The 20,158-nt window shown below is 42.6% G+C and overlaps 4 protein-coding genes across 4 annotated transcripts; all 4 read left to right on the top strand.

Annotated features, from left to right (window-relative positions):
- Nucleotides 1-94: 94 nt before the first annotated feature.
- On the top strand, nt 95-1,458 carry LOC118417353 (E3 ubiquitin-protein ligase TRIM17-like). Its single transcript, XM_035822905.1, has one exon. It carries the CDS (start codon nt 245-247, stop codon nt 1,295-1,297), a length of 1,053 nt encoding a protein of 350 aa, XP_035678798.1. The 5' UTR covers nt 95-244; the 3' UTR covers nt 1,298-1,458.
- Nucleotides 1,459-2,737: 1,279 nt separating this feature from the next.
- Nucleotides 2,738-4,140, top strand: LOC118417349 (tripartite motif-containing protein 2-like). Its single transcript, XM_035822899.1, has one exon. The coding sequence runs from the start codon at nt 2,920-2,922 to the stop codon at nt 4,090-4,092; it is 1,173 nt and encodes a 390-aa protein (XP_035678792.1). The 5' UTR covers nt 2,738-2,919; the 3' UTR covers nt 4,093-4,140.
- Nucleotides 4,141-5,441: 1,301 nt separating this feature from the next.
- LOC118417365 (angiotensin-converting enzyme-like) lies at nt 5,442-17,108 on the top strand. The gene is made up of 14 exons (XM_035822920.1): nt 5,442-5,693; nt 8,339-8,494; nt 8,704-8,797; nt 9,272-9,415; nt 9,835-10,032; nt 10,630-10,727; nt 11,255-11,424; nt 12,062-12,285; nt 12,678-12,822; nt 13,136-13,237; nt 13,909-14,040; nt 14,777-14,949; nt 16,192-16,314; nt 16,791-17,108. The coding sequence occupies exons 1-14, from the start codon at nt 5,487-5,489 to the stop codon at nt 16,868-16,870; spliced, it is 2,046 nt and encodes a 681-aa protein (XP_035678813.1). The 5' UTR covers nt 5,442-5,486; the 3' UTR covers nt 16,871-17,108.
- Nucleotides 17,109-18,446: 1,338 nt separating this feature from the next.
- LOC118418153 (tripartite motif-containing protein 2-like) lies at nt 18,447-19,469 on the top strand. Its single transcript, XM_035823989.1, has one exon. The coding sequence runs from the start codon at nt 18,447-18,449 to the stop codon at nt 19,467-19,469; it is 1,023 nt and encodes a 340-aa protein (XP_035679882.1).
- Nucleotides 19,470-20,158: the final 689 nt, after the last annotated feature.

Genomic DNA, 20,158 nt, shown 5'->3' on the forward strand with positions numbered 1-20,158 from the left:
TCATCAAAGTTAATTCTGTTTGTTGACATTTTTCTGTTTGTTTTATATTTTCATTAATAATCATAACCACCCGAAACTACTGAATAGTTAAGTCCATCTCCGTGATTCCCCCAACGTGCGGTGCGTCAGCAGTCTGTTTTCAGATTATCTGATACTTGTCTGTACTTGTATGCAACGTTACAGCATATAATACTGTTGAACAGTTAGGAGTGGTTGTAAGAATACCAAACTGCGAAAAATTAGAATGGCGTCTGTGGCGACAGGGTGGAGTTTTCCGGAAGATTCGATGTCCTGTGGGATCTGTCTACAGCCGTTCAAACTGCCAAAAATCCTACCGTGCGGACATACCTTCTGTGAAGAGTGTCTCGTGGAGGCAGCTAGAGGGGGTCTTCGCTGCCCCACCTGCCGCAATGTTGTACCGATAAAGGGTGGCGTCGCAGCCTTACCCAACAACTACCAAGTCGCAGAAATGTGCCAGAAGTTCTCCGAGCTAGCAGCCGCCCGGGATGCCACACAACAGTGGGACGCTGCCTGCAAAAATCATCCGACAGAGAAGCTCCGACTCTTCTGTCAAACCTGCGAGGAACCTGTCTGCAACGAGTGCCTGGACGACAGCGCTCACAGAGGCCACAAGAACGTCATCACGGTCAAACAAGCAGTCGAGGAAAGGATGGCCACCGTCACTCCCTTGCTGAAGGAGAAGAAGCGACAGATGGAAGAACACCGCGAGTACCTGGAGAAACTCACCGATCTCGAGGAGCAAGTCAACGAAGTCAAGAGTCAAGACGAGCAAGCTATCACCGACTTGTACGAAGAAATGGCGCGGCTGCTTTCAGAAAACAAGGAGGAACGTCTAGCCATCATTCGTGATCGCTACGAGAACAACATGACAATCATAAACGAGCGTAAAAGCGAGGTGCAACAGCAGCTACAAGAAAATGACAACGTCTACAAGGATGTGGAACAGGCCATAGAGAACACTGGGATCGCGTTTCTCAGTGATGAGCCAGAAGAGCTTCGGAAGCTTGCACAGATCTGTGTGGACCCCCTGCTTGTTCCCTTGAAGGTCACGGCCATCGTGTTCCGTCCAGGCGTGATGAATAGAGGACAGCTGACCATCGGGAGTCTGGGAACGCAAGAGTTTTCCATAGATACTCCGTGGAAGACTGGTCCTCAGTTGGAAAGGCGTGCTCGTATGGAAGAAACAAAGAAGAAGACGAGGAGACCACTATCCCTCTCATGGCGACCGAAACACCTGAAACAGTTGCTGAATGATTCTTTTTTGTCTTCAAAATGACTGAGAATACATGATTGATATTGACAGAAATGGTGTTATAAAATGCCAAGCATTGTACCATGATGACGAGGTAACTAATAATTTTTTCCACAAGTGTGTAGTAGATAATTCAGATGAACTTTATTAGTAAGGGAACGTTTAATGTAATCTGTACATATTCATATGTTCATATTTTCTGACATGATATGACATCATTAATCTAAATAACGAGATTTCATTGCTTGATCACGTAACATAGTTTACACTATATTGTGTTTTTGTAAGATTGCTATCCTGGGCTTAAGGGGGTGACAATTAACCACGGTATACTGTGTATACGGTATACAAGTATACAGAGGGGATCGTTTCTAGATATTGGGTTCCATACAAGCTCACAACGCGTGCGCTGGAGTGAGCGTAAACTAACCAGGTTTTGTTTTGTTTGTTTGTTTGTTTGTTTATTTATTTATTTATTTATTTATTTGCACAACAAAATGATAATAAATACAGAAAAGAATAGAACATAAAACAGGTGCAGGAGGAGGGGAAAACCTTAACAGTTTATGCTGAGCCCTCCTCCTCTATACTCAAACCAGATGTATGATCAATGAAATCAATAAATAACAAACAAACAAAAGTAACTAACATAATCATATGTTATAATAATACAACAAAGATGTATAACCAATGAAATCAATAAATGACAAGGAAAAGTAACTAGCACAGTCATATGTTATGCTAATACAAAAAGATAATCGAATAATAATAGCAATATGAATTATGATGCGATAAATACTTCTATAAGGGGCTGGGGTGGTTAATTAGATGTGTTTTCAGGGCACTTTTAAATGTTAGAAAAGAAGAAGCTTTTTTTTTAAATATTTGTGTGAAGACTGTTCCAGATTGTGACACATCTGTATTTTACGGTGGACTGTGCTAATGATGTTCGGAAGAGAGGAATATGTAGTTGGTTTCTTTGCTTGGTATGATAATTGTGTACAAGTGAATTAGGGTTTAGGAATTTTTTTAATATATCGGTGAGATTGTTGGAACGTGAATATACTAATTTGCAGCTTATTTATATCATGCACATAATCACATTTAATATTTTCAATTTTAGAAACAAAGGGGCCGTATGTGAGAGAAAATCAGAGGCAGTGGCTATTCGTTTTACCGATGGCGTCAATAGAAGTATTGTAGTGCCTGGTGTCTTTGACATCAACTTTACTATTCCAGATAGATCTCAATTGATTTTAAAAACGTCTGCCACAGAAAATATGACTGTCACAGACGACAAGCGACGAAATACATGTTTCCAATGTCGGTGTATTCACCCTTGACCTTGACACAGTGACGTACTGTACAGAAACCAGACGTGAGACTCTGGGAAAACACCAGTCAGGACGGTCTCACACACTCAGGCGTTTCAGGCCGAATTAATAGGCGTTATGTTGATCAAATTAACGGTAGTTAGCCCCTTCCTATGAATAAATATCATACTTGTTGTCATTTAATATCACTTCAAGATATCTCACCACAGTTGATTCTGTTTGGACATTCTTTGGTTTGTTTTAAATTGTCGCTAACAATCATAACCACCCCGGAACTACTAAATAGTTAAGTCCGTCTCCGGGATTCCCCCAATGTGCGGTGAGTCAGCAGTCTGTTCTCAGATACTTATCTGTACTTGTGTATATACAGCATATGATACTGTTGAACAGTTAGGAGTGGTTGTACAAAGACCGTGGCTAGCCAAACTCCAAACTAAAATGGCGTCTGTGGCGACAGGATGGAGTTTTCCGGAAGATTCTATGTCCTGTGGGATCTGTCTGCAACCATTCAAACGGCCAAAAATCCTGCCGTGCGGACATACCTTCTGTGAAGAGTGCCTCGTAGAGGCAGCTAGGGGAGGTCTTCGCTGTCCGACCTGCCGTGTTCGTGTGCCGTTAAAGGGTGGCGTAGCGGCCCTACCCAACAACTACCAAGTCACAGAAATGTGCCAAAAGTTTTCCGAGCTTGCCGCAGCCGCCCGGGATGCCACGCAACAGTGGGATGCTACTTGCGAGAATCATCCACCAGAGAAGCTCCGACTCTTTTGCCAAACCTGTGAGGTACCCGTCTGTAACCAGTGCCTGGACGACAGCGCCCACAAAGGCCACAAGAACGTCATCACGGTCAAACAGGCCGTCGAGAAAAGGATGACCACCGTCACCCCCTTGCTGAAGGAGAAGAAGCGACAGATAGAAGAACGCCGCCAGTACCTGGAGAAACTCAGCCATCTCGAGGAGCAAGTCGACGAAGTCAAGAGTCAAGACGAGCAAGCTATCACCGACTTGTACGAAGAAATGGCGTGGCTACTTTCCGAAAACAAGCAGAAACGTCTTGGCGCCATTCGGAATGGCTACCAGTGCAGCATGAGAATCATAAACGAAAGTAAAAGCGAGGTACAACAGCAGCTGCAACAGATGAACAGCGTCAAGGAGGTGGAACAGGCCATAGAGAACGCTGGGATCGCGTTTCTCAGTGATGAGCCAGAAGAGCTTCGCTGGAAGCTTGCCCAAATCAGCGTGGACCCCCTGCCTGGTCCTCTGGTGGTCAAGGCCACCGTGTTCCACCCAGACGAGGTCAAGAGTGGACAACTGACCATCGGGAGGTTGGGGACGCGAGAGTTCTCCATGGATACTCAGTGGAAGACTGTTCTGTACAAGTTTCTGTCTTCAGTTGGAAACGCGTGCTCTTACGGAAGAAGCAAAGAAGACGAGGAGACCACTATCCCTCTCATGGTGACCGAAACACCTGAAACTGTTTCTGAATGATTCTTTTTCGTCTTCAAAATGACTGAGAATACTTGATTGATATTGAAAGAAATATTATTATTATTATAAAATGTCAAACATTGTTCCATGATGGCGAGGTAATTCATTATATCATTTTTTTTAAATGTGTAAAAATTCATTCAGATGAAACTTCATAATTCAGAGATAGTTTATGGCAATTTGTACATGTTCATATTTTCCGACATGACATAATTAATCTGAATAACGAGATTATTTATTGATCACGTAACATACGTGTTTTACAATATGTTGTGTTTTATAGTAAGACTATCATCCTGTAATCCTATTATAATTATTAGCTATAGGGATGTGGTACCTTAACGTTTCTGTACCCCTCCACGTCACAAGTAATGAGGTAGATTGTAGAAATTCTAGAATAGAATTCTTGCAATGTCAACTAGAATAGGTGTTTCCCATCGGTGAGTCATCACACCATTATATTAAAAGGTCAGTTAACAGGTTATCTCACCGTTATGTCACTATTTGCCTTTCAAATGTAAAATTATCAAATGAAGTTTTTTTACATCCATCAATAAACTTCCTAACTGATGACTTGACATTTTTTAAAATTTCTAATAGTATAATCATTTACACGGTAAGATGTACCTGTAGGCTGCAGCACCTCTATTTTGATTGGATCCTACAATCAGCACGATGTTTTACAATGCGTATTTTTCCACATATCGTAAAGCCATCCGTTGCTACAGTGTATGCTTGCTGAATGATGAAACATCTTTTCTAAGCCAGGAAAAACTCGTAAAAAGTCTTTTCTTAACATCATCTGTCAATGACTGACTAAGAAGCGGCCTTTCTGTAAATTTTGTACTAAGTGTCAGTGCTCCAACCGACTTCGTCTGCTGTCATTGACATAACATTTGCAGGGCTTGAAATACTAGTACTTTTTTCATCATACCTGCACTGGTGCAGGTAACATTGAAAATTACCTGCACCAGACGAATTTACCTGCACCACTCTGAATTTAGTAAGTATGGATCATACCAAAATTGTTCAGTAACCATTGCTATTTTTTTCTTTTATACTTTATAGGTGCTAACAGTCAATGCAGCTAATAACAATCCATATACAGCTACATTATAGGACATTTATGTATAAAACCCTGTACATGGACCAGTGCAGGTTAGGTGCAGGTAGACACCAGAAATACCTGCACAGCTCCAATTTTACCTGCACTAACCTGCATATGCAGGTGGTATTTCGAGCCCTGATTTGACAGGTTAGCTCGTTGTTTTTGCTGTACTGATACATTTCCTCCCCTTTCAATTGGAAGACTTAGTGGTATGTTCCGTTGAACCTTGCTGGTCCCCTGAGAACACCGCCCCCTTGAACAAGTTCAAGGTGGTGATTCAGACAACATGGCAGGGATATCGGTTGTTTCTTGTCTACTGTTAGTGGTGTCGCTGTCAGCTCAGAATGTCGCTCCTCATGGCATCACAGATGAGCAGCAGGCCTGGGACTTCATTTGGGACTACAACACCAAAGCTGAGAGGTACTTTTACTACAGAGCGATGGTCACGTGGACCGCAGAGACTGGCATCACACAGGAGAATAGCCAGGAGCTGGTAAAATCTGAATGTCTAAACTGTTTTATTTTAATACAGTCAAACCTGCGCAAGCGACCACCACTTCAAGTCGACTACTTTTTCTCGGTCCCGAAAATTTCCGCCTTTGACGTAAGCATTATTTTCAAGACGACCACTTGCTACCACTTGGCCAGCGCGACCGCCCAAAATTGGTACCGCACAGTACCAAATCCCTGCCCATAACCCACGCGCCATTTTCAAGCTTGAGGTTTTCGATTATAACTAAGTTAAACGTGATTTGTGCCGAGTTTGCGTCGGGTTGTGACAATCATAAGATATTATGTCAAAAATGAAGATGGCGGCGGATCAGACCCCGTGACTGCGACGAGTTTTAGTCCTATTGCGACGGGAATTTTAAGGATGAAAACTATATTGTCGCGTTCGTCGTTCTAGGGTTTTTTCCATGAACAATTTCTTTGTTTTCCTGCCGTTCGTAGCGACTATTCTATGCAAATATTTCTTGTTGTGCTGGTAAATGTACTGTGCTGTACAAAGGTTTCTGGTGATCTCAAAATCCCAAACAAGTTTACTACGATCCTACGACCTTTAAAGTTTAAACCCAGAAAATGTTTTTGCAAGCTGCCCACTTGTTCATGTGCAACTGATCGTCGCGCCGCAGGTGTTCCTATGACTTTTCCGTTGAGTGGAGTATAGACCATAATCATCATATCGTTACATGCAGTCCTCTTTTGTCTGATTTGCAGTTTAGTAAATCTGTACCTGGTACAAACAGGCTCTAAACGATGACGTTGTTGGGTGTAAAATTGCGTACAGTATGTATTATAATCATGTTTACCTACCTCGAATGTCGACGATTTCACGGCAGTTCTCTTGATGTGAATAACATTGCCGATTCGCTGTCCTCCAGAGAGAAATTGTGTTGCCTAATGAATACATTTAATTTTACAATGGTCCATCGAACTACTGTAGACGCAGGAATGCAACATGTACAAAACTTAATTGTATGGAAGAAATACTATTTATAGGAAGAAGACCTTGTTTTGTTCATTTAGTAAAATTCATGAAGCTTATGTACCTTTTTCGCGTGCGTGTGCGTGTTGTATTTGACATTTAACAGATCGCTGGCGGATCTGATGTTTGCCATTGGACATCACGGATGTGATGTTTTCCATTGAACATCACGCATGTTGTGAGTTGATACTCTTCAAACCGACCACCTGTCCAACACGACCGCTTTTGTCCGGTCCCCCGGGTCGTCATCTTGAGCAGGTTTGACTGTATTTCATGTGTTGTATGTTTATTTCGACAGGGGTCCAATGTGTGCGACACCGATGCAGTTGCAATTTACGGAATGCGAAATACCATGTTACTATTAGGCCACAGCAAGTAAATTTTATGGATGACATCCGATCCATGCACTCATTAATATTTGCCTGATTTCCGAAAAGAACAAGATTTTTTTTCTTCTTCGGAGATTGACGAGAAAGTACCAAAAATGGGAAAGTATGTTGTGTTGTAGCCTAATAATTGTACTTGTAGAAATGATACTAGCGAGGTAGCTATGACTGTATTTATAGAAATGACACTAGTTGAAAACTGGCACCACTATGGAAGCCAAGAGTGTAATAGTTGAGCCAACTTGAAAAGTGATATCATTCTACCGCACTACGCTTGTTCAATTCGTGAATGCAGGAATGAATACCCTGTTGTCCGTGCTACCAAGGTACTACCATGTTTTGTCACTTCAATTCTTGTTACAACGTTTATGGTGTCTATTTTGACAAACAAGCAATCTTGTTTTTTGACCATCTTGTTTTTTTCCTATCTCACTGTTTTTGCAGTCGGCAGAGCATGTCTTACATAGACTTTACTAGCTGTGGCCTTACGTCTATGTAAGGTTATGAATTAATGTAAAAAGATGCGCCCTATCATATATCCTCACAGTTTAGATCTCCAACTACGATGGGGCAAACTTCCCGAGAAAGGAATTTGGCTATGGGTCCTAGAGGACTTCCCCCTGCTTGCACCTATGTGTGTTCCTCTACATGCGCTTGTAACTAATATCATGTTGCTATCTTGTGCACCTTTGTTTTTCATTTTTGATACCGATATTTGTAAAGAAATAAGATTATTTACCTCCGCCAGTAGACTATATAGTGGTGTGCAAAGCAAAACAAAAAAATTGACACTTCTTAGTGGAAGTCATTGTGTAGATGTTGGAACGTTAGTGCACCTTATCCATAGTGTGTTTTTGGCACACATTTATAGGCTCATTATAGCTGAGGAGGCTCGGTTGGCGTCACTCCAATGTAAATGAAAGCCGTGTTAAATGAGTTTCACATCGGGGCATATCGAACAATTCGAAACCCACTATGCCAACTTGGGACCTTTTGATTTCGAGTCAAACGATCTACCAGTTACGCCAAACCAACGCCACCAAACAAGCACCATGGTGTTAAAAAGGGCTGTTTTATTTGGCAAAATGTGTCCCAGGATACTGAAAAAAATTGTAGCTCCCAAAAGTATGTTGAAAATACAGAGCAATAGCAGACCAAAAACGCGGTCCAATAGAACAGAATTTCCAACGACGTTTTCATTCTTGCGTATCATTTTTCTGATGTCGGATATTGCACAGATGGTTACAGAACTTTCTTTGATCACAGGACGTGGGTACATACGGCGATTTCGAAAAAGAAATGGCTGGAAAGGCCTCCAGGTTTGACTGGCAGAACTTCAACAATGCAACACTGAAGAGACTCTTCGGTAAAATCACCACCCTTGGACCCGAGGCTCAGAGAGACTGGTTGAAGGAGGTGGATGTAAGTATTGGATGCGGATAGGGGTGGGAACCGGTACGGTGTACTGGTACAAAACCGTTTTTTCCTGTTGGACCGATCCAGAAAAACAGGACCTGAAAAAAAGATGAATTTATTTACTTATGGAAAAAAAAGATGTTAGGCCTATTCTAAAATGACAGAATGGTTACCGTTTCTTTCAACCCTATTAAAACGAAAGATCTGCTTTCTAGCTCAGCCTCGTATGCTGGTACATGGCCCACATTTACTCCACTGGGAAGGTATGCGAGTACGACAACCCGTCAAACTGTATGGCGCTGAACCCAGGTAAGACCTACGTCACATTTCCTTCCCGGGGCCAGGTCGGGCTGTTTGCGTGAACGAAAAATTAAAGTTGATGCCAATAAATATGTACAAGGAATGCTGTTGTATTATTTTGGGTACGTTTTGTGTTCATGTTGTCTATTTTTTATCGTACATTTCGTTCCCTAATTACCCGTCTTCGATGTGCTTTTGTTAAGACCACTGCACAGAAAGATGACGGCTTTCTAGCACTTTGTGCACTGTGTTTTCTTTCAATATCGCATAGCCTGGAATCTACATGTATTGTTGCAGTATTAGATTAATGTCATCATATAGCTAGTTGTTATGTCTTATACAACATATTCAAGTTTGCCTTACATTGTACCCGTTACAATTGTTGTTCAATAAACTTTGACTTGACTTCACTGTGCATTGAGAAAAAGGGTCTTCAATCTTCAATATTCACCTACTCATCAAAACTGCTTTTTCTGTGCACAGATTTGGACGACTGTCTGGCTAGCAGCCGCGATTACGACCGGCTGCGGTTCTGCTGGGAAGGCTGGCGGGACGCGGTGGGCAGGCCGCTGAAGGACAGATACTCACGCTTCGTGGAACTCAGTAACGATGCTGTCAGTCAAGATGGTAGGATGCTAGTCAATGGAAATATTTACGGCTGTGGTAGTCTTGGACTTAGATCCTCCTGTGTCTAGCGACACATCTGTATTTTTTATTTGCTTTTTTTTACAGACGGGGGCAATGCGGCACTCATTCTATTTAGTAACTCATTTTGACGTTGTCACACAAGTTATTGGGTTATTGTGTTATTGGGTGGGCCGACTACTCTCTCTTTGCAGCCAGCCAGGCTTAATTGCGAGGAGCTTACAATAGACGGGGATAAATCGCAAGGGGCTGGAGCGGCTGCCATTCGTTGCTAAATCAAATGGAAGGTCCACTCTATTCCAGTTACCTACAGGCTCGTAGCGTTAGTATTGTTAGAAACCATGCTACTTTTGCTCCTAATATCCCATGTATACAGCTAATATCCCATATCCCATATACAGCTCAGAACTGGGCAGACACCGGTGCCTACTGGCGCTCTTCGTATGAAACCGCTGACTTTCAGGAGCAGCTTGAGAACCTGTACAATCAGCTCCAGCCTCTGTACAACCACCTGCACGCTTATGTCAGGAAGAAGCTGCGGGAACGATACGGACAGGACAAGATCAGTGCTTCTGGACCCATCCCTGCACATCTATTGGGTAAGTACAATACAACAAAAGTATAACTGTCAACCAATCTTAGGGGTTGGCACCGTTTTTTCTTGTCGGTCCGTTCCGAAAAGCCGGATCTTAAAAAATCAGTGGGCCGAATTTTAGAACGATTAGAAAATGAACAGATTATACCGGCACAACGGTGGCAAGCGGTCATGTGATTTGGGCCCTACCGGTCCAAGGAGCGAAGAAGAGGAAAGTTTTTTTCTACGAAGATCCTATAGTAAAACACGGTCAAAAAGATGCAACTGTTTGCATGAAGATATGATACTCCACCTAACAGATTCCTTTGTAGCGAAATGGAGCGAGATGGACCATTGGTTTGAATATCGCCTATTCACAAGTTTCACAAACAATTACGTTCAGGTTTAGGTCCGGAACTGGACCTGATGCTCTGGACCTGGACCTGGACCGTACCTGGATTTTCTGTTCCGATGCCAACCCCTTATCTGTCGAGCTTTACGTATACATGCTGTTGGCTATTAGATAACTATACAGCATCCACTACCTAACAGTATTTGTATACAAGTATACTTGGGGTTTATTCTGTTTTGTTTGTAACAACATTTGATCCGTTTGTTACAGGTGACATGTGGTCCCAGTCCTGGATCAACATCTACAACCTTGTGGAGCCTTACCCAAACAAGACGAGCTTTGATGTGACACCAAAGATGAAGGCAGATGTGAGCAGCGCCATTTCATTTATATCCTGCTGCATGAATCTGTAAGGCCACATTGACTTAATTTTATGGATGACATCCTCTGGAGACCACAAAAGTAATGAGGGCGAAAAAGATGAAATCCGAAAAAAATGTTGCTTAATCACAGAACATGCAGACCACTCTTTCCCAACGAATATGTCAATATTGTAATCTAAATAGAATTGAAGATGAGCAGCAAAGAGAGGGCTGATTTTATAGACTGATAGAACCTATGTTTCCCCACTTCATACACCTGAGTAATACAGAATCATATTCCTATAAATCTAGACAAACGTTTGATTGTAAAACATATTTGTTCCTACATTTTCATTATCACAAGGCTCGAAGAAGTCGAATTCACGTAGGTCACTTAGTAGAATATGATCCTTATGTTGGTTGACATTGTAAGTATTCCATGTTTTTGTCAACTATCATTTTTTGCGACCTGTACTTAACCCAGTGGGTATATATGCGCAATAAAGGTTTTCATTAATTGATGCCAAATTCAGGGATGGACAGTTGATCGGATGTTCCGCATATCAGACGATTTCTTTAGGGACATGGGCCAAATCGAGATGCCGCAGAACTTTTGGGACAACTCCATGTTCGTCAAACCAGCAGACAGGGATGTGGAGTGTCACCCATCTGCATGGGACTTCTCCAACGCGCATGACGTCAGGTAGGTCATGTATGCTGATAGCCGCCGGGCGACTGTTGGATTAGCGCTTAGTGTCTTTTGCATGCAGTTTTTTTTACTGATTCAGTTTCAGTATGAAGGCCATATTAAGATTACATACTCCAAAATCGGCTCCTGCGGTTCAAAATAGGGGCACAACTTACTTCCTGCCCCGAGACCTATCCACCAACATGAACCTAGCAGAAAACTTGACCTCCAACTTTGAAGCTCCGCTGCAGTACCGTAACTCGTCTCTAGGAGGCCCATTATTAAACTTGACCTTTCTATTTGCAGCCCCTACCCATATACCATCTACCAAATATCAGGCACAACCATTCACATCGTCTCGAGTTATGTTGTACGCAAACAAACAAACAAACAAACAAACAAACAAACAAACATACACAGCTTGCTGCAGTATCGACGAAAAATGCCAGGTAAAGCATTTTCGAACTTGACCTTCCTTTCAACAACCGCCTCACACCTACAAAATATCAGCAAGATACCTTCACAGCTTCTTGAATTGTATTGTACACACAAAGATACAACGCCCGCTGCAGTACCGTAGGCAAACATCAGGTACTAGTAAATCATTTTCAAACTCATGTTCCATAATGACAAATATCATGTCTGAATACAGGGTTCAGATGTGCACTAACATAAACATGAACGACCTGATCACCATCCATCACGAGATGGGGCACATCGAGTACTATCTACAGTACAAGCATCAGCCCGTTCCGTTCCGGGAAGGAGCAAACCCGGGTTTCCACGAAGCAGTGGGAGATCTGCTGGCTCTGTCCGTGTCCACTCCGAGACACCTACAGAGCATCGACCTCTTGGACAATGTGGGCGACGACAACGGTAAGACGTACTCTTCGCAGACTTCGAGCGGGGTTGGCTTTCATTTTATTGGCTAAATTCAAAGTTGGCTATTAGGTTCTTTAATGCCGGGAAAGGGAGTTTGCCTAGTTTGCCGTGGAAGGTGTTTCGCTTCGAGGGGGGCTGGCTTTTATGTTATGGGGGGGGGGGGGGCACTGGTTAGCTAGTTTGAATGTTGGCTACGGTTCTCTAATGCTCGGAAAGGGATTTTGCCGCGGAAGGGCCGGCCCCACTCGAAGTATGCGAAACAGGCTAGGTAAGCCTAGATTACGGCATAGGATCTACTTCAATCTGTCCTTGTTCTTTGACAACGCGTAATGAGACTATAGTGATAAACCTAACAAAATAAAAGCACTCCCTATCTTTTCATACAGAGTCTGACATCAACTTCCTGATGAGTATGGCTCTACAGAAGATCGCGTTCCTGCCGTTCGGTTACCTGGTAGACCAGTGGAGATGGGCGGTCTTCAACGGCTCTATTACCCCGGCAACCTACAATCAGGAGTGGTGGAAACTCAGGTCAGAATCACACAGTCTAACAGTACTAGGACAAACTTCTAACTCACGTACAACCAGGAGTGGTGGAAACTCAGGTCAGAATCACACAGTCTAACAGTACTAGGACAAACTTCTAACTCACGTACAACCAGGAGTGGTGGAAACTCAGGTGAGAATCACACAGTCTGACAGAACTAGGACAAATCAAACTCACGTACAACCACAAATGGTGCAAACTCAGGTTTGATCTAGAATTACAAGTTACAATTCTAAATTTACCAGTTCTTGACAGTTGATGACTCTACACACTTTGTCCATTGTTTTCCCCACGCAGGACTCGTTACCAGGGTATCGTGCCACCGATCCCGAGAAACAACGCCAAGGATTTTGACCCCGGATGCAAATACCATATCCCTTACAACACCCCTTACATCAGGTCTGCTTCCCGTTAATTATTTGAACCAGAAATCTAATAGTATATGTGTGTCCACACTCAAAGGCTACTGTCGCATTTGTCTCGTCACGAAAATGCAAATGAGCACATTCGTGACGAGACAAACGCGACAGTAACCCACTCAAAAAGAAAAGGAAGTGTACTAATATGTGATATTTACCCGAAGGAGTGAAACAAGAAAATATGGTCAACACCTAATGTCAACATCATCTGTAGAATTTATTTATATGATCGATCGTAGTTTCGGGAGGAGTTAAGAAAATAATAAGAAGCTACATAAACGACATCTTATTATTTATATCTAAATTTTATATATTGTTAGATCTTTTATTTGATCATGGCAAGCTCAAATCGGCCTGCAGGCCGCATTTCATTGAGGTCATGAGGGAGGTAAGGGTTAGATAAGATATGACAGAGATACAGATTGCATGGAGTCCTTTAAAGTCTATTTTACCATATATCATTATATGGTACAAAAAGCTCATGGTTTATAGTCCGTGACCTGTAGGTTTGGTCATTTCTTTATCTCATGTATCTATATACATACAAATATATGAAAATATGTATATATACAACAATTATATATATATATATATATATATATATATATATATATATATACAGCGTCATGCTGCATTTGTTTCGCCGTGTAGATACTTCGTGAGCTACATTGTCCAGTTCCAGTTCCACAAGGCCCTGTGTGAAACCTCCGGACACACTGGTCTGCTGCACAAGTGTGACATCTCTGCAGGGCCCAACAAGGACGCCGCTGGGGAACAACTAGCGTGCGTTGTCATGTCATTTATAATAATGATAATAATACAAATAATAATATCTGGTGTATTTTGCCAGCCAGAAGGTACCCAATGTGTTGAGTAATGAGGCTAGTTAACGTGGTCGAGGCGCCTCTAACATGGGACCTCGTTTTGCGTCCCTCCCGGAAGACGATTTCGTGGAAAGCTTCGTGAGGCTACAGCATCAAACTCAAAGTTCTATATGTGCACTCCTCTTTGCTTAGAGCACATAAAACACATTGCTTACCTTTTTCAGCTTCTTTGATTTACATTGTGCTGCTAATACTTTACTTAACCAATAGTGTAGATACATCGATCAAGGTTAGACATCCAGGTAATAAGACAAGCCAAATTGCAGTTACTCAAGAAGCTAGATATGGTTTGGAAACGTTTCAGGTCGAATCCACTACCTTTCGCCAGTGACACTAAAGGGATTTCGTTCGAGAGCTGGCTTCTCCAACTATATTGCTTTAGCATGAATTTAATAAATTTCCATTACACATGATTGTCCGTGAATAATGAATGAATAAACCTCTTTTGCATATCAGTTCATTGTATATAAAAGCCCTCTCTCCAGCGAGATCTCTTTAGTGTCACTGACGAAAAGTAGTGTATCCTACCTGGAAAGCCAGACCGTTTCGAAAATCATATCCAGTTGCTTGAGTAGCTGTAATTTGGCGTACAATAGTGTAGATCATAACAGTGACCCCCGCCCCAACCATCACAGTCGAATGCTCCGGATGGGGTCCAGTCAGGAGTGGCCGGACGCTATGGAGGTGATGACCGACCAACGAAACATGTCAGCTCAGCCGTTCGTGGAGTATTTCCAACCGCTAATCGACTGGTTGGAACAGAATCAGGGTGAGATACTCGGCTGGGACGAAAGCTGGGCTCCTCCTTGTGAGTACAGATCATTCTAGAAAAGCAAAGCTCTCCACATTTCAATTTCTTTCCCGTAGAATTGTTCATTGTCCCGTAGAATTGTTCATTGTCCCGTAGAATTGTTCATTTTCCCGTAGAATTGTTCATTTTCCCGTAGAATTGTTCATTGCCTGCATGTAATGCAGGTATAGTTTTCAGGAGCGTGGGAATTTTTGGAAGCTGGGGCCTTTCGGCGCTGTATCTCAAGAACGGATGGTGCGAGCACAATGATTTTTGGTATGTGGTTGGGGGGTTGTTGCCCGTTGTTCAGTCGTGATTTTGGACATCCTGGCGTTTGAACTTGACACTAAAGGGTGCATTTTTGTGTTTTGGGGGCCTTTTTGGCGCTGTATCTGCTGGACGAATGGCACGAAGGCCGCGATTTTTGGTGTATGGGTGGGGGGGGTTGTTGCCTGTTGGTTAGTATTGAATTTGGGCCTTGTCGTGTTTGAACTTGACACGGCAGGTCGAATTATGTGTCCGGGAGGGGTATTTCCGGCGTTGTATCTTCTGAACGGATGATGCGGGTGCACTGATATTTGGCACATGTGTTGGTGGTGTTGGCATAATTCTCCCGTTTGATTTTGGCGCTCTTGGTGCTTGATCTTGACATTCTTGGTTACCTTTTGTGTGGGCACGGCATGTGCGCTTTATTTCCAGAACGCAAGGTGCCATTGTGTTGCTATTTGGTACATGGGTTGTTACTGGTGTCCTGATGGTCAGGTTTCATTTTGGGCCTCCTAGTGCTTGAACTTGATCCTGTAGGTTGACCTTGTTTCTGTGTGGTTTGGGCATTCCCCCAATATCTGCTTGTTGTCCCGTAGAATTGTTCATTGTCCCGTAGAATTGTTCAATCCGTGATATATGATAGAGTGGCCAGACATCGATCCAATGCATCTTATAATTCATGGTGTAGCATTTTGAAAATTGATATAGCGTTTAAATTCATAATTAGAATAAAACTTCTCTCCAACTAGATCTCTTTTGCATATCACTTCATAGCTAGCTAGGATATGAAAAACTCTCTCCAACATGTTCTCTCCAGTGTCACTGACGATAGACAGCGGATGTTGTCTGAAACGTCTGACCGTTTCCAAAATCATATCCAGTTGTTGCTTGAGGGACTGCTTTTTGCCGGGCGATATAGTAGCTAGTAAAAACTGAACACCGCCAGCTTGCTGTAAAATAACGCATAACGATTGTACTTTTTTTTCTGTTCAGATAACTGCGAGGCTACCGATGGCTTCACCTGTGCTGACGGGTCCAAGTGCATCCGGCCAGGGGACCGCTGTGACGACGTCATGGACTGTGCTGACAACTCCGATGAACAGAAATGTCCCGTCGGTAAGAACTCATTCATTCGTTCGTTCGTCAATCAACCAACCAACCAACCAACCAACCAACCAACCAACCAACCAATCAATCAATCAATCAATCAATCAATCAATCAATCAATCAATCAATCAATCAACCAACCAATCAATCAATCAATCAATCAATCAATCAATCAATCAATCCATTCATAACGTCAACCTCGATATTTGTGTGTATGGGAACAAAAAATATATATCAATTGTACATACTTGTTACTAGGCCGTCAGCACATGTACTTAGTTTCGACCTACATTTTAAGAGATTATACATGTGCTTCTCTGCGGCAGAAAGTCGTTTTGGTCTGCGTACCCTACACTTATCGTTTATATGTACTTGGATTGAAACGGATCTTTATTTGCCATTTAGGACGGACATTTATTTTCTTTAGAAATCAAATCAAACATTAAAAAAAAAAATCATACTACATGTATATCTTTAATTGACAGCCTCAGCACGGAGCTCGAGCGTCACTGTTTCCATGGCGACCACCTTTATCTCAACTGTCGTCTGCATTCTGCTGAATTAGAGACGACATTCTCCTGACGAAATCTTGGCGAAGACAATCACTAGCATCACCAGTCATCATTGGTTTGAAGGGATATGAGGGTCATTGGAAAAGCGATTACTTACGCACTTTAATTTTCCTTATTCTAGAAGTAAACCGGTGTACAATATTCTTAGCAATTGTTCATTAACCTACATGATGTTGATTATATGATGCAAGTTGATATCCCCAAATAAAGCATCAATGCTGATATCTACCACACGCTTGCGTCATGGGGTCATGATGGTTTGACCTATACAGGCCATGAATCCAACACATGAGAATGACATGAAATTTTATTTCCCTTTCTTAAATCTTGTTTTGCTGAAAGGAACAACTGCGAGGGCCCTTCAAAAAGTAATGCCATTGGTTTTATAACAGCCCCCCCCCCCTGCTCAAAAGATTTTTCAATGGCCTATCAAGGCCAAAACATATCAATGGAGATCTCATCCAGTGCAGAAGATATGATATCGTAGGGTCCCTTACAACAGTTTACTGTGATCCGTCGCAATTCTCGAAACACATGGAGTTCCCAACTCACTCGCTAGACGGCAGCTTTTTACAGAAAAGAAAACAAACATCCAGGTAACAGTACAACGTCACGTCCGGATTCAACTGCGACCCTTGATCCCGAAACTGTGACGTGATGAAACCACGATATCGGGGAAACACCCGAGCGATGTGTCGTCACTCAGACTTTATTCATTATGTCACTGTAGACAAGAAGATTTTTTTTGTAGCGTTTGTATACATGTATATAGGCATGTATGTAAACTATATATGTACGTATGCATATTTGTGGTTTAGCAGCGTAAGTCAAGATCTTCGAAGCTGGATGGATTGTAATGAAATTTTGTATGTGGGTATTTCTTTTTCTTCTTTCCCTCTAAGTTCTAACAACTATACTGGGGTATTAATGAGGAGGTGGGGGTGGTACGGTTTACGGCAGGGCGGCCAAGCCGGCTCCAAAGGCTTGGGCCATATTTCCCGGCAGTTGGTGCCACTCATTTATGGTGTTCATGTCCTATCAAGAAAAGTTAGCACTTGCCCCCCCCCCCCTGGCGACTTTCCTCTGTACTGCAATATGACCTCTGGTTTCGATGTCTCGAGTTCTATACAAAATTATAATGGTCACGATTTCGGGGCTCTCTAGCAGCTGTCTTTGGAACTGCAAACTTTGAAATAGGATAAGTCAAACAGAGATTAATAAATCTTTTATAGAAACGCCCTTCTTCTCCCTATTCATATATCAAATTCGCTGAAATCCCCTGACGAAACTAAATTTTCAGTTTTGTATACTTGAACAGTAAACTTGGTTAGTTCCCTAAACTTTAACTATAATCACACAACCTTGTATCTAAATCCCCAAAAGGTACCATATGTTTTTGTTTACTGACTTCGGGACTTCCAACTTCCGGTTTCGCACTGTAGTTTCCATACGTCACCTGAAGCAGTTTCGCAGACTCATTCCGTGTATATAAGCAAGGGCCATTGTGTCGAAGTCCCATTTCTTCTTGCTCGAGGAGTAAACAACTAGCGCCAGAGGTTACGGAGCGAAATGGCGTCCGCGACAGAACAGAGCTTTAAGCAGAAGATTCTGGAAGAAGATCTGTGCTGTGGGATCTGCCAGGAAACGTTCCGGCGCCCCAAAGCGCTACCTTGCCTACACACGTTCTGCGAGGAGTGTCTTACAGAGACGGCTAATCTTGGAGACCTTTGCTGTCCTCTGTGCCGCCGTGAGGTGCCGTTATCGACAGACGGTGTAGCAGGCCTCCCGGATAACTACCAACTCTCGGAGCTGTGCAAGAAATTCTCCGAGCTACCAGCTGACCAGGAGGAAGATGAATCACCGCGCTGTGATTACCACCCTTCCAACGAAGTACGACTTTTCTGCAAGGGCTCAAAATGCAACGTTCCTATCTGTGTTCAGTGCTTTGAAGATTCTCACAGCGACCACAAGGTTGTGCCAGTGAAACAGGCAGTCGAGAAGCGCATGACAAAAGTCAATCCGTTGCTAAAGGAGAAGAAGACGCAGATAGAAGAACTTCGCGAGTATCTGAAGGAAATTCGACACCTGGAGTCCCAGATCACTGACGCGAAGTGCTTGAGCGAAAAGAACATTCTGGACTCATACACTGAAAGGGCGAAGCTACTCGCCGAAGACAAGGACAGGCTTCTTAGCGACGTTCAGAGAAGCTATCAAGACGCCATGAAGGACGTAAATGCCGAGAAAGACGCTGTCTTACAGCAGCTGAAAGACTTGACGGACGTCGTCGAAGAAGTTGAACAGACCAAAGAAAAACACGCACTCAAGTTTCTCCGTCATGAACCAGACGAACTTCGTGATAAACTGGAAGAAACCAAAGTAGACCCCATTTTCGCTCCTTTGGAAGTCACGGCCACCATTTGTCGTCCACACAAAATCAAAAAGGAACAACTGGTAAATGGGGAGTTGGTGTCAGAAGTCTTCACCGCGAAAACTCGGTGGCAGGCTGTCGTCATGCTCTTGTCTCACGTCAAACTGAGAGCGTTCACGGTGGTAGAAACGGTGTACAACGACTTGAAGTCAATGAAGCAGTGATTCTTCTTGAGTCAGCGAGCGATATTAGGTTTAACGTTATGTCTCATTGAACAAACATGTGTAGTGTTGGGAGCACATTTGGATGTTGCAATAGGTTTTTGCTGAAACGATAAGAAGATCACTAGTTCTGTCCATTGGTGGTCCTATGGCAAAACCTCCCCACATCCCATCTTATAATGATCAATAAAGGGACAGGTTACAGATTTGCCCAGATAAGTGCTGACCAGGCGAGCATATAGAGTGTATAATACATCTCATCCTTTGCTTCTCTACACTAGTGGTAGGCGGTATGATACTGCACGTTGGAAGAAGGCCGTCCAAGGATTTCAGTGACATCACAACGTTAGTCAAAAGGAATTAGAACTATTTGAACCAACACCGAGAATTCTGCCTTAAATGTAAAGGATATTGGTAAGTTAGCAATTTATCTAATTGCAGACAATCATGTTTTCATTTGTGTTTCGTATGAATGACATCAGTACATGTTTATAAATGAATATTGTTAGGGATAACTGCATACAATTCTGTCAAGCCATGACATATCCATCGGTAGCCAAATCTTCTCAACGTCATTTTATATACATAAACAGCGAGTTTTTAAAAGAAAGATGTAAGAAGCTTACCTGTGAAGAGGGATGGATTTATATTCGTTTTTTATAAAATTAAGACCTAGAAAGAGTTGACTTGGT

The sequence above is a fragment of the Branchiostoma floridae genome, chromosome 6, assembly GCF_000003815.2.
Source record: "Branchiostoma floridae strain S238N-H82 chromosome 6, Bfl_VNyyK, whole genome shotgun sequence".
Taxonomy (NCBI): Eukaryota; Metazoa; Chordata; class Leptocardii; order Amphioxiformes; family Branchiostomatidae; genus Branchiostoma; species Branchiostoma floridae.